This window comes from Oncorhynchus kisutch, linkage group LG11 (genome assembly GCF_002021735.2).
Source record: "Oncorhynchus kisutch isolate 150728-3 linkage group LG11, Okis_V2, whole genome shotgun sequence".
Lineage (NCBI taxonomy): Eukaryota > Metazoa > Chordata > Actinopteri > Salmoniformes > Salmonidae > Oncorhynchus > Oncorhynchus kisutch.
In genome coordinates, this window is record NC_034184.2 from 20,145,171 (window position 1) to 20,160,300 (window position 15,130).

Consider the following 15,130-nt stretch of genomic DNA (forward strand, 5'->3'; position numbering starts at 1 on the left):
TACCCTGCCCCCTCCGAACCGGAAAGCATGTCCCAGTGTTTTGACTAACCTCACATCCCTCACACATACCGGGCTGTGCGCTTCGATGACCCCACGGCCACCATTCCACTTCTGACACCATTGTAGCGAACTGACGGAGCGGGAAGCGAACCCGCGTCTCAGGCATGAAAGGCAAACACCATAAGGTTAACAAATTTGGTATGAATTGTAAAGTGGCTCATAGCAAGGATCGATGCAATATGGTAAACCGACCTTGTCTTGTCTACTGGCAAACTTCATTCTGTCTCCAATAAATTATCCATATAGCCTAACTGCTGATACGGAGTCAGATCCTTTCACTCCCCTTGTGATTAAGGATAGTCTGGGAGTAAAGTAATCCTATCCTAGATCTGTGGTACAGTAGCATACGAGTCGTCTCCCTCCGAAGTTCTTCCCCAGAGTTTTAATGCGTGCGGAGGCAGAGCCAAAACGTCGAGGAGTCGCTCTTTCCACTCGAGGTCGCAGAGGGATTAGTCAAATTGAAAAGGTGTCAGATCCGCTCGAGGTCGCAGAGGGATTAGTCTAAATTGAAAAGGTGTCAGATTCGCTCGAGGTCGCAGAGGGATTAGTCTAAATTGAAAATGTGTCAGATCAGGTCTCCTAGCGTGCGCACGATTCAGTCGAACTGCCTGGCGAGGGTGACATTATTTTCTTGACCTTCAGTAAAACAAGGAGTAGGAAAAGAACTGAATGAAGTCAGAGTTTGACTTTCAACCACTTATCAGAAAGTCTTCTGGATATTGTTTCGCTAGCAGCATAACTTCTTTATACACATCTTCTGTGCGGTCTGCTCCTTGAGCCACGGCTCCAAGCACCTGACAAACGCTAGCTGAGCACTACTCTACACTCCTCCAATCCTTCAACAGGGACCGGACAACCTGTGAACACATTTACAATAATGGTAAGATGTTCTGTCTTTGACCTCTTCTTTTGTTTATTATTGAGCGGTCTTGGAAGACCACAAATCAAAATCGGACTAACCCATTTGCAAATTCGATACTACTTGTCGAAAAAACGAGCCCAAATCTAGCTAGCAGCAACGTCCGACGTTCTATTAATTTGTTATTTTCTATCTAGCTAGATCTACCGTTATTATAATAATAATAATAATTAATATCATGTTCTGTCCTATTCTGTTCATTTGGTTCTATTCTATTGTGGTTCTAGTCTATTCCTTCGAAGCGTGGCAGGGTTTTCAAACCTCTCCTCGGGGACCCCCCAGCCGTTCCATTTATTTGATATAACGTTACTGTACCAGTTTGTTTTCCTAACTACAGGGAAGCCCTCTAGCTATAGCAGCTCTGTGTTTGTTTACAAATGCTCATGTGCCTCCCTCAATGGACAGCTGCTCAGTTTGTTATGATGTTGTTATGACACCCTCAGAACTCTGTGTACGGGGCTTGATGGCAATCAAGAGGAGGGTCATGTACTAGCTGGCAGGCAAGGTAACTGAGTCTGTGACACATTGACATGCATGCCATTACTAGCCACTAGTTATCCAGAACAGAAATCGTATGGGGTAACTTCTGATTGGAATAAAAATGGATTCATGATTGCTGCCTTACATGATGCCTCCTCCCTTCACATACATGTAGCGCCTATCATTCCATATTATCATTGCTAATATGATGTGATCTGTTATTGTACTTGACCGTGTCTACTGCCTATTATTGTGTAGTCTCTACAATGACAGCATATGTGATAACTTAGCCCCACAACCTGATGGTAAACAGAAGCCCTGCTGTAGACAGAGAGACACACCAATAACAGTCCCTCCCAGCACAACCTTTCAGAAGAATGGGAGGAATTTGAATATAATTGAATAGAATGGGATAGAGTAGAATAGAAAACGTTGTCCTTCAGAAGGACATTTCTTTGCAAAGTCTTGCACAGGTGACACAAAAAAAACACATTCAGTTGGAGGTACAAAGGCGGTACAATATTTTTGTGTTTTAGCCCAACACTTTGCCTCCCAGCTCCATTGGGTGTCTTAATTGCTGTTTTGTTTTCGCCCAGAAAACTCCTATTTTAATTGGCTCTGGGTGGCTGCAGCTCTGTGTGTGATCTCAGATATGCCTCATTCACTTGCAGCTGTACAATCCAAAAACCAGACTAATGTATTTTTCTCCTAAAACATTTATCCTGGATATGTTTTGTCCCGTAAGTGCTGCTGGCTGTGTCCCCTGTGATGTAGAATCCAGGGGATGGTATTAAGATGCGGTCACTACTGCCTTTCATTGTGCGCCCCAAATGTCACCCTATTCCCTATATAGTGTACTACATTTGACCAGGGCCCGTAGGGCTTTGGTCAAAAGTAGTAGGCTTACACTATGTAGGGAATATGGGGGCATTTGGGACAGAGCCCCCAGTTTACTTCTGTCGGGAAAAGTTTGCAGCTTTTTCCCCGACAATTGGCAGAGTTCCAGACAGCTCCAAGTGAAAAAGACATTTCCTAGAAGTTGAAGGAAAGTGAAAGGAGTTAAGGAGTAGTATTCCGACATGGAATGATCCTAAGATAACATTCCATGGTGAATAGGCTTCCTGAGTGAAAGAAAAACAAACACATTAGATTGGTTTTAGAGAGCCACCCATCCGTAATTATGTTGTAGTTACAACTTGTAATAACACCCAGTGCTTTGCTAATGCTTTTATTAAATAGTAGTGAATGCCAAGCTCATGATGACATGTCTGTGTGTTCTGGTAGGTTTTACTGTTTCAGGTTGGCGGAAACAGCTGAGAACCCAACACACACCTTGCCCTAAGGACAATTCCAGGCAGACTCCATTTGATTTACATCGGGACAGACAACCAGGCCCCATACACAAACACACACTCTGGAAACCAAGCAACCAACAGAAGGCAGAGGAACACAGCCTCTAACAACCAACTACCCCACCTATCTCACCATCTCACCCAGTTGATGCCTAGCCTAACCTAGGCCCGGAGATAAAAATGTTCTCTGCTGGCTGTTCTGGTTGATTCCTATCTGACTGACACACGCAGGCATACAGACTGGCTGGTTTGGGCGTTTTGTGACGCTCTTCTGTACGTTCATCATCATTGTGTATCCGAAGGAATCAACATGCACCTGACTGGGTAAGGTTGAGGCCTCGAATGCCAAGGACCACTTAGACGCGGTATAGACAACTGACCTCGTAAGGACCCTGTGTGGTTACTGGTCACTGGTGTGGTGGTCAGTTATGGGTAAGGAACAGGACTTCCTGGTGGCAGTGAAGAGTGGAGACATCCTCCTGGCACACAAACTTCTGGCTAAGGTTAAATGCAACAAAACCAGTGAGTACCTAGACACACACACACACACATCTGCTTTCTCTTTCAATTCCTGATGCAGCCCGTGTCTGCCTGTGTTTGTGTTCAGAGAATGTGTATCTGTTGGCTTGATGCAATGTACAGCAGAAGCATTGATAGCCTGTCCCTTATCTGAGTGATATTGTTCTCTGTATCTATATCAAAAGAAAAACGTTGTATTTAAAATATAAGTATCAGGTTCAACCATCCACCACAACCAATGATCCATCTAGGGGTCGGACAATTTGAATTTAAATGTAGTCAAACCCCTAACAATATGACCTAATCTCCAAAACACAGATGCTGGTACTGTACAATATGTCTCAGGGTGTGCCTGGTCAAAAGTAGTGTACTGTATAGGGAATAGGGTGCCATTTGGGATGCACACTCACAGTGGAGCTTCGGTGTTGCTTATCTCTATAGATTCAAGTCAAACTGCTCATGAGGTTAGCCTCTCTCTCTCTCTCTCTCTCTCTCTCTCTCTTGCTGTTATGTGCCTGTGCTGTGCTTACATCGTGGCTGCTGTTCTGCTCTGTTCGGTGGCAGGCTCAGAGGAACAAGGGCCTGTCCGTAGCACATGGGGTTAGCGTTATCCCTACACATCATGACATGCTGCTAATGCCTTTCAACAGTCAAACACTCATGGGCTAAATGTTTCAATGCTCGGGAAAGGAAATTAGTGGCGTAGTTGTTGCATTCATTTTTTTATTTGTAGGGCTGGGAATTGCCATGGACCTCACAATATTATATTTTCACGATACTTAGGTGCCGATACGATATGTATTGCAATTCTTATGATTGCCATGATTCTATATGTGTTACGATTCAATCCTGGGATTTTGTTGTGATTCGATGTTCCAAATATATATATATTTTTTACCTGACGAAGATCCGTTTCAGACCGAAACGTTGTCAATAAAGCAGTAGATTGGGAGCTTTAACAGTATGTGGGCCTTCTTGTTTTATACTAGTATTCTTTATTAGTCCAGCACCTATGTTTTTAAGGATGTGCGTATGACCACAAACTTTTCCAAATATATTGCTCACCATATGTCTGCTGCACAGGGACAAGTGGGAGTCATGAGATTTCTTTGCTGTTGATCAGTCATGTTAATAAAATTGCTGAAAACAAATTGGCTACCTTTTTAAAAAGTAGATGGTGAACAAGCCATGAAGAAAAAATACTGGACTTTTGGTGTAGGCACAGCAAACTAACGCAAAAATAATATCGAGATATTGTCAAAACGATACGGTATATCATCCAAAATAATATCCCAATATGTAACTGTTTCAATTGTTCCCCCCGTCACTATTAATTTGCAGTGTGGTTTATTTCACTTTACCAACTTTCCGGATGTAATGCATTCATCAAAGTGAAATTAGCCACTTTCACTCTTGTTATATGCTTGTGTGAGTACTCTACCCTGACTGGAAAAATAGGCTACATTCTGATGCTTTGCAATGGCCCGTCTGTAATATTTTCCATTTGTAAACAAGTAGTTTAGTATCTCAGGACGATAAGACTTAACATTTGAAGGGCTCTATTTTAACAAACCTAATGCAATGGTAAATCTAAGCGCAGGCGTTAGCGCTATAGGTTCAGGGGTGTGTCAGAAATATTTTTGCTATTTTCACAACTACAATTATCGGCGTGAAAGGGCTGGGTTTTCATGAACAAACAAGTTGTGGGTGTGTTGAGGCTTGTGCCCTCACTGGCCAATCAGAATGTGCTCCATGGCTAAATATGTGGTTGCTTCAAGTTGTGTATTTCCAGTCTTTTATGTATTCCCTTGGAATCAACTCCAATTCCAATGTTAGTCCGTTTATAGTTTGTTAAATGCCTTACCGAAATGAAATAACAAAATGTAGAGCTATCCTATCTTTGCTAAATACATCAACTTGAACCCATTTTGCAGTCCACATTGTTCTAAGTAATTGCATGGCTTCAATAGCATTCACACTGATATAGGGGCTAGGCCTACTGTAAATTACATTATGGCTGACCATGTACATGCCAAACATTGCCAATAAGCAAGATTAAATTCACTATTGATAAGGCCTAAAAAGAGAACGAATAATTCAAATCAAATTCGAAACAAAAATCAACCACAACTTGTTTTAAATAGGCTACGTGTAAATACACTTACAGGCTCCATCGTTTCTCCCTGTGGGTATGTAACATTAAGACAGAGCAGACTATGGAGGGTTTTATGTACAGGACATCCAAACTTTTCACAGTAGCTGGTATCCAGTATAGATCCAATATAAAGAGAAAGGGAGAAAGTCTGTATACTGCTCCCAAATATATTTTATGATCAGATCAGATCGTATTCTCACATCTCCAGGAGTTGCATTGCATGGACACCATAGAGTTGGCACCATAAAACCAGGAAGGTGAATCATTCTAATAAGTTTGGTTGTAATAAAATGTTTCTAAATACAAAGTATACAGGCATAAAAAGCAAATTAGAATGCTCTTGTTCCACTTGCATATGGGCAGTGTGCGTCACAGCTGGATAGGCTGTGTTTCAGCTGTAAAAATTCAAGCCATAACCAACTGCTGACGCTAAAACCAGCTTTTGGTTCGTCTTAAATATCCCTATCAGCGTATATAGCTCCACAGTGATCTGGTACTGGTACTCCCTGTATATTGCTCCACAATGATCTGGTACTGGTACTCTCTGTATGTTGTTCCACAGTGATCTGGTACTGGTGCTCCCTGTATATTGCTCCACAGTGTTCTGATACTGTTACTCCCTGTAAATAGCTCCACAGTGATCTGATACTGGTATGCCTTGTATATAACTCCATTCTTGTGGATATTATTCATCTTGTGTTACTAGTTATTTTAAATATTTTTTAACTCTGCATTGTTGGGAAGGGCTCAAAAGTATGCATATCACAGAAAAGTCTACACCCATTGTGTTCGGTGCACGTGACAAATAATATTTGATTTGATTTGACGCACACACACACACACACACACACCATGTCATCACCATTGACCCTAGTGGAGGGGTTAAGGATCTGGTCAATGCTACAGTCGTTCATCACCACAGGAGAGCTGTAAGAATGACAGAATCCCAGATGCTCTGGTCTACACTGGCTGGTATAGCCCTGGCTAGGTGTCAATGAAGTTGAATAGCATGCCTATTGATTATGTGGAGCTGTAAAGGGTCTGTCTGTCTGTCTGATGGATTGGGGTTCAAACCCATTTTTAACTCTGTTAGTCAAGGTGTGAGGGCCAATCAGACATGTATGAAAAGAAAGGGAACAGGTGGTAGTAGGTCACCATAGGGCCATAGACCAGGACTGCGTCCCAAATTTCACCTTATTTCATATATATACACACACACACACACACATTTCATAATATTTCCTATATAGTGCACTACTTTTGATCTATGTCCTATTGAGAGCCCGTAGGGCTCTAGTAAAAAGTTGTGCACTAAATAGGGAATAGGTTGCCATTTTGGATGCAACCCAGTGGTCAGAGAGCTAATAGATGGGGAACTGAGGTCTGGCTTTATCCTGAGTCTGACTGACCATCTGCTGACAGGTCCTGTCTCTCTGTCCTCTCCTAGACTAGCCCAGGCTACATCCCAAATGACACCCTATTCCCTGCATAGTCCACAACTTTTGATCAGAGCTATAGAGGGCACAACATTTGACCAGGGCCCATAGGATAGTGTACTATGTAGGGGATAGGGTATCATTTGGTACGCTACCCTAGTCTGGCCGTCCACTAAGACCCGCTATTATTGACCCAAAGAAAGTCCAAAAATGCAGGCACAACATTTTTGTGGAGGTGGCCGATTCATCATGGCGATAGACATACTCACGGTGAACTATTTTATTCAGTAAGCTGATAGTGGACTATAGGAGACAGAATGGAGAGCACGTCCCCAACCACATCGACAGAGCTGTTGTGGAGCAGGAAGAGCGCTTCAAGTTCCTTGGCGTCCACATCACTAAGTACTTAACATAAAATCAAATAGTATTTGTCACATGCGCTGAATAGGTGTAGACCTTACCATGAAACGCTTACTTACAAGCCCTTAACCAACAATGCAGTTTTAAGAAAATAGTTACGAAAATATTTACTAAATAAAGTACAAAAAAAAAAGAATAATATGAACACAATAAAATATCAATAATATTTTATAAAATAAAATATCAATAATGAGGCTAAAAACAGGGGGTACTGGTCCCGAGTCAATGTGCGGGGGTACAGGTTAGTCTAGGTAATTTGTACATGTAGGTAGGGGTAAAGTATGCATAGATAATAAGATAATAAACTGAGCTGTTTTTTCTCCTAGACCAGGGTTCCCGAACTATTGGCCCGCGGGTGGTTTTATTTGGCCCACCAAGATTTCTGAGCAAATCTTTTTATAATAATATGTTTTAATACATTTAAATGTTGGACATAAAAGACTGTAAAAACACCAGGAAATCAGCTCCAAGTAATTTTAATTTAAGAAATCTATTCCCAAGTATTCCCACGCATAATAGAGAGACAAGTGGTCAAATACAAATGTAATCAAGGTTTGAAATGATAATGTTTTCATCAAACATTATATCTGTTTGGGCTTCTTGCGGTCAATTTGCAGTCTACAAATTATTTGTAATTATGTTCCGGCCCCCTGAACATCCGCTCAACGAAAAAATCTTCCCACAGATTAATCTAGTTGATGATCCCTGTCCTAGATGTTTTCACTTCACAATAACAGCACTTACAGTTGACCGGGGCAGCTCTAGCAGGGCAGAAATTTTACCAACTGACTTGTTGGAAAGGTCCTATGATGATGCCACATTGAAAGTCACTGAGCTCTTCAGTAAGGCCATTCTGATGCCAATGTTTGTCTATGGAGATTGCATGGCTGTGTGCTCGATTATATGTACCTTTCAACAACGTGTGTACGTGTGTGACTGAAATAGCCGAAAACACTAATTTGAAGGGATGTCCACATACTTTTGTGTATATAGCGTAGCTCCATTCTTGTGCATTTTATTTTATTCCTCTTGTGTTACTATTACATATTTTTTAACTCTGCATCGTTGGGAAAGGCTCGTAAGCAAGCATTTCACAGTAAAGTCTACACCAGTTGTATTCAGTGCATGTGACAAATACAATTTAATTTGATTTGAACTTACATGCCCCCAGTGACAGCTTGAATTATATGGCTGTGGGAGGTTCTTGCTCCTCATGGGTGCTGTTCGCCCGTTGCCCTAACACTCCTCCTTAAAGGAAGACTATTGTTAGTATAGCGCCTCATTATTACCATTTCTATTGTCTTCTAGATACATGCTGGTGTTCGTGCTATATAACCCTAGTAGTCTGTCACTACATCTATACAAATGACTGAAGTTTCATGCAGAACAGAGGTGAATTTTAAATCTGAAAAACTAAACTTCACAACACAGTCCTTCACCTGCACATATTAATGCAACATAACCCCACATGTTAAAGCTCACACTCCTTTACAAACCATCCTGTTCTTTTTAACATCTGCTAGTTCTCTAGCTCCCTCTATTCATCTTTACCTCCTCCCTGCTTCGCTCCCTCATTCCTCTGCTCAAATCAGGGATATCCCAGATGGCCCAGGGTGAGATTACTGGACAGAGGGGTGTGTGTGGTGTGTGTGTTCCACTAATACCACTGTTACATTTATCCTACAGTATGAAGCTATGGGTCGGCAACTAGAGTACCCTATTAGCTAACCGTAGTTATCTTATTATTAGCGAACAGTAGTCAACTTGTTATTAGCTGACAGTAGTTATCTTATTATTAGCTAACAGTAGTCAACTTGTTATTAGCTGACAGTAGTTATCTTATTATTAGCTAACAGTAGTCAACTTGTTATTAGCTGACAGTAGTTATCTTATTATTAGCTAACAGTAGTCAACTTGTTATTAGCTGACAGTAGTTATCTTCTTATTAGCTAACAGTAGTCAGCTTGTTATTAGCTGACAGTAGTTATCTTATTATTAGCTAACAGTAGTCAGCTTGTTATTAGCTGACAGTAGTTATCTTATTATTAGCTAACAGTAGTCAGCTTGTTAGCTAACTGGGCTAAAGATATAATTGAGGTTGTCGACTCATTGTCTTCATGTCAGCCAAACATGCTAGTACAGCAAATACGCATGTGCTCACACACACACACACACACACACACACACACACACACACACACACACACACACACACACACACACACACACACACACACTTTAATCCTGACCCCCTTCTTCCCGGGACAGATGGAGGAGCTTATCTGGGATTGCCGAGGAATTTAACTGAAGGGGTTAAGTGTGTGTGAATGTGTGTGTGATAACGTCACTTAATCCAGCATAACTGTTATTTTATTACCTACAGTAGCTAGCATGCAAGCAGTGGATTCATCCATTCCAATAACATTTGATTTTCAGTCTTCCCTATTTTCTCTTAACCTTCTTTAGTCTCTCTCTCTCTCTAATAAGAGTCTTACCATTAATCAGACAGTAGAGATGTATCATTCAGAAAGTATATGCCAGGAAACTCAGAGCACCTTGCCTCCAGGCAGCGTATGCACCCTTCTAGTCTATTTTCTCTCTCTCTTCATTAGGTTAGTATCTCTTTTCTCTCTCTTCAATAGGTTAGTCTCTCTTTTCTCTCTCTCTTCATTAGTTTAGTATCTCTTTTCTCTCTCTCTCTTCATTAGGTTAGTCTCTCTTTTCTCTCTCTCTTCATTAGTTTAGTATCTCTTTTCTCTCTCTCTCTTCATCAGGTTAGTCTCTCTTTTCTCTCTTCATTAGGTTAGTCTCTCTTTTCTCTCTCTTCATTAGGTTAGTCTCTCCTCTCTCTTCATTAGGTTAGTATCTCTTTTCTCTCTCTCTCTTCATTAGGTTAGTATCTCGTTTCTCTCTCTCTCTTCATTAGGTTAGTCTCTCTTTTCTCTCTCTTCATTAGGTTAGTATCTCTTTTCTCTCTCTCTCTTCATTAGGTTAGTCTCTCTTTTCTCTCTCTTCTTCTTTTTTTCTCTCTCCAGTATCTGACTAGCACTCAGTCATATTGTATGCCAAAAACTAAGTAACCAATTTCTGTAGCCCCTATCTGTACTTGCCCTAGAACTGTTTTCATGATTTGTCTGCCCGATACAGCTGGGGAAAGACAAAGACAAAACCTTGTCTGTAAGCGTGGTATACAGGGATTTTGGTATTGTTTATGCATGTATGGATGGACTAGGTTTATGTTATTGTCTGACAAAATAGCTTTGATAAGACTGATACGTGTGTGTGCGTACATCTGTGTGTGTGTTGTGTGTGTGTGTGTTGTGTGTGTGTGTGTGTGTGTGTGTGTGTGTGTGCGTGCGTGTGTGCTCCTTAGGGAATAGGGCTGTATCAGTCATTTTAATGGGAATCAGCAGGATGCTGCTTTTGTTGTTGTAGAAGAGCTGCTGCTTTGATCTGCTATGCCCTCTGATTGTTCTGTTACTCAGACTTGATGTTAGATATAGAGACGGAGGTTATTAAAGCACTGTCATCTGTTCCCACTTTTAGATGTTTTAAAAGGCTAAACGTTTAAAAGGCAAAATCTCTTGTCTTGTTCTGATAAAGGATGAGAAACACTGAGAGTCTGACTGAAGCCAAATTTATTCCCTTCACATGTACGTAACGCGAGAGTGAAATTAGCTACACAAATTGCGTTCTGCATAGTTGTGTTGAGTAACATATTGCGGGGTCGACACACTTTTGCTTATTCCCTCAGTCATTTCTAGAGGGGCCGATGGATGGTTTTATCTCTGTGGTAGGCCCAGTACAGTACACACATCATGTGCCTAGTACAGTGAAGTCAGGCATGGATGGGAATCTACTCAGGGCCCTTCTCAGCTTAGACATACTGTATAATTGGGCTACTTTACCTTAGTAAAGGAGAGGGGGCTGAGATTCAGTTTTTTCCCAAGTTCCGTTTTCTCCAGGTTTCTGTTTTTCCCCGTCTTTTTATTTTAAAAGTTCTCATTTACATTTTTTTAAACAGAAAAACCAAGAAATTGGATGTTCTAAGTCCACAACAATGCTTAAACCACATCAAAATCCAATAAAATGTTAATGGTCACATGCGCCAAATACAACAGGTACCTTACCGAGAAATGCTTGCTTACAAGCCCTGAACCAACAATGCAGTTTTAAGAAAAATAAGAGTTTAGAACATATTTACAACATAAACTAAAGTTGAAAAAAAAAGTAACACAATAAAATAACTAGTAACAAGGCTATATACAGGTGGTACCGGTACCGAGTCAATGTGCGGTGGTACAGGTTAGTCTAAGTCATTTTAGGTAATATGTACATGTAGGTAGAGTTAAAGTTAAAGTGAAAAGTAATAAATACAGTTGAAGTCGGAAGTTTACATACACCTTAACCAAATACATTTAAACTCCTTCCTGAGCAGTATGACGGCTGCGTGGTCCCATGGTGTTTATACTTGCTTACTATTGTTTGTACAGATGAACGTGGTACCTGCTGGCGTTTGGAAATTGCTCCCAAGGATGAACCAGACATGTGGAGGTCTACAATTTTTGGCTGATTTCTTTTGAATTTCCCATGATGTCATGCATAGAGACACAGAGTTTGAAGGTAGGCCTTGAAATTCATCCACAGGTTCACCTCCAATTGACTCAAATTATGTCAATTAGCCTATCAGAAGCCATGACATCATTTTCTGGAATTCTCCAAGCTGTTTAAAGGCACAGTCAACTTAGTGTATGTAAACTTCTGACCCACTGGAATTGTGATACAGTGAATTATAAGTGAAATAACCTGTCTGTAAACAATTGTTTGAAAAATTACTTGTGTCATGCACAAAGTAGATGTCCTAACCGACTTGCCAAAGCTGTAGTTTGTTAACAAGAAATGTATGGAGTGGTTGAAAAACAAGTTTTAATGACTCCATCATAGTGTATGTAAATTTCCAACTTCAACTGTAAATAAAAATAGGGAGGGGGGAGTGTCAGTGCATATTTCTCAGGTAGCCATTTTATTAACTCTTCAGCAGACTTATGGCTTGGGAGTAGGTGCTTTAAGGAGACCACTTTTTAAGTCTTTTCATCTCTCCTAGAAGGTTATTATTAGCATAATCGTAAATATAAGTGGAAAATATACATAGTTTCTTTATGAAACACCATTTTCCACCACCATGCTAGAGTTGCTAATTCTAGTCAGGTTGCAGCAGTCAATTTTTTTCAACCCTGGTCTGCAACCCGATTAGCTGAACATGATATGCAACAACCCGGACTAGCATTAGCTACTTTAGTATGGTGGTGGAAAATGATGTTTCAATTTGCCTTCTACCCATTAAATCGAGTTAAGGAGGAAGATGACTGAATGGAGAATGTTTTATGTACGAACCGGTCCACAGGGGATACAAGTGTATAGCCCGGCTGCATGTATTCCCTTTGGACGGTAAGATGAAACAACTTGAAGTCTGGACATCCTCTCGCTCGCTCTCTTCTCTGCTCTTCTTTTCTCTCTTCTCTTTCTCCAATTAATGTCATCTCTCCCGGCTCTACTGACACCTACCCATAAGCCCCCTCTCTTTCAATATACTGTAACCAGCATCTTCACCCACTGAGCACTGACAGACACTGGATGTCCATGGATGTTGAAAAGTAGTTGAAATTGGTTCAGTCCGCCCTGGCCTTAATTTCAACGTCCAAAGATGTTGTTTTTTGGTCCGGTCCGGAAGCTGCCTTGATTTCAACTTCCAGAAACGTCTGGACCGGCCTTAATTTGGCCCAAACAGACATTCATTATTGTTTTTTTGGTTATTGAGATATACAGCCGGCCGCGACCGGGAGACCCATGAGGTCTGTGCACAATTGGCCCAGAATCGTCCGGGTTATGGGAGGGTTTGGCTGGCTGGGATGTCCCTGTCCCATGGCACTCTAGCAACTCCTTGTGGTGGCTGGGCACATGCACTTCGGTTGCCAGCTGTACGGTGTTTCCTCCGACACATTAGTGTGGCTGGCTTCCGAATTAAGCGAGTAGTATGTCAAGAACCAGTGCGGCTTGGCTAGTCGTGTTTCAGACGCATGGCTCTCGACCTTCGCCTCTACCGAGTCCGTACGGGAGTTGCAGCGATGGGACAAGACTGTACCTACCAATTAGATATCACAAAAAAGGGGTAAAAAATATATATATAATATGCAAAAGAGGATATTGCATATTTATAACTTTCTGTACTTTAGGATACATCAATCCTATCAATAATTATGCATTCACTTACTGTATTTCAATAATGAAAACAAAAAATTCATATCATAGCTGACATTGTTTTTGGCAGACATATTTGAATCTTAGGAGTAGAGTTTTGGGAAAACGTGGTCACATAAAAAACAGCGGGAGATTTCACCAACATTCTGTTACCAAACTTTGCATCTGCACAGTTCTTCCAGTAAATGTGTTTTTGTAAAATTGTCACTCAATTCTTAAAAGTAGTGCTTGTGGCATAGAGTTGTATGGTTTGTTGAACTTTGAAATCAACGGTTTTGGTTTTTGCCCTAGCACTACACGGCCTATTCAAATAATCATCAAGCTTTGTTCATTTGAATCAGCTGTGTAGTGTTAAGGCAAAAACCAATACGTGCACCGCTTGGGGTCTCGAAGACAGAGTTTCGTCCCCATGCAGATGTTATAGCAAACTCTTGGTTTTAACCCAGTTTTGTCTGGTTGGTAGTGGCCCTAGTACTATGACATGAGATCTTTCTGTGAGATAAAAACCAGACAGCACTGTTTCACCAGACTTGTTTACAGATACACTTAGGAAAAACAACCCTATTACAACAGACAGACAAACTATAATAACCAGGACAAGTCCAAACAAGAGTTAGGTAGACAGGTGAACTCTCCTTGAACTCTCTCTCTCTATGTTCTCTTTGTTCTCGTTCTTTCTTGCACTATTTCTCTTTGTATCTTTTCTGGTACTGATGGAGTTATTGTGCTGGAACAAAGCATGTGCTGCTTGCCTGCAACCATACACAGAGACATGCAGAGGACAATGAGAGGACAATGTCTGTGTCCCAAATGGCCCCCTATTTCCTATATACCGTGCATTGGGAAAGTATTCAGAATCCTTCACCTTTTCCAAATGTTCTTACTTTACAGCCTTATTCTAAAATTGCTTAAAATAGTTTTTCCCCCTCATCAATCTACAAACAATACCGCATAATGACAAAGCAAAAACAGGTTTTTAGAAATGTTTGCAAATGTATAACCCCCCCCCCCCAGGAAATATCACATTTGCATAAGTATTCAGACCCTTTACTCAGTACTTTGTTAAAGCACCTTTGGCAGCGATTACAGCCTTGAGTCTTCTTGGGTATGACGCTACAAGCTAGGCACACCTGTATTTGGGGAGTTTCTCCCATTCTCCTCTGCTGATCCTCTCAAGCGCTGTCAGGTTGGATGGGGAGCGTTGCTGCACAGGTCTCTCCAGAGATGTTCGATTGGGTTCAAGTCCGTGCTCTGCTTAGGCCGCTTAAGGACATTCAGAAACTTACCCCAAAGCCACTCCTGCGTTGTCTTGGCTGTGAGCTTAGGGTCGTTGTCTTGTTAGACTGGGGCGAAGGTTTGCCTTCCAAGGTCCTGAGCGATCTGGAGCAGGTTTTCTTCAAGATTCTCTCTCCACTTTGTGCCGTTCATCTTTCCCTTGATCTTGTCTAGTCTCCTAATCCCTACCGCTGAAAAACATCCCCACAGCATGACGCTGCCACCACCATGCTTCACTGTAGGGATGGTATTGGCC

At 41.3% G+C, this 15,130-nt stretch overlaps 1 protein-coding gene across 4 annotated transcripts in view; it reads left to right on the top strand.

Annotated features, from left to right (window-relative positions):
* The first annotated feature begins 387 nt into the window (after positions 1 to 387).
* LOC109899913 (caskin-2) overlaps positions 388 to 15,130 on the top strand; it is an 80,087-nt gene continuing 65,344 nt past the window's right edge. For 2 of the 4 annotated variants that reach the window (XM_020495543.2, XM_031835422.1), the window contains exons 1-2: positions 388 to 940; positions 2,744 to 3,333. In XM_020495543.2, the coding sequence (XP_020351132.2) occupies positions 3,240 to 3,333 (94 nt within the window). In that variant the 5' untranslated portion in view covers positions 388 to 940; positions 2,744 to 3,239. Of the gene's footprint in view, positions 941 to 1,422; positions 1,485 to 2,743; positions 3,334 to 15,130 lie in introns of all 4 variants that reach the window. The other 2 variants (XM_031835420.1, XM_031835421.1) reach the window with 2 other exon arrangements.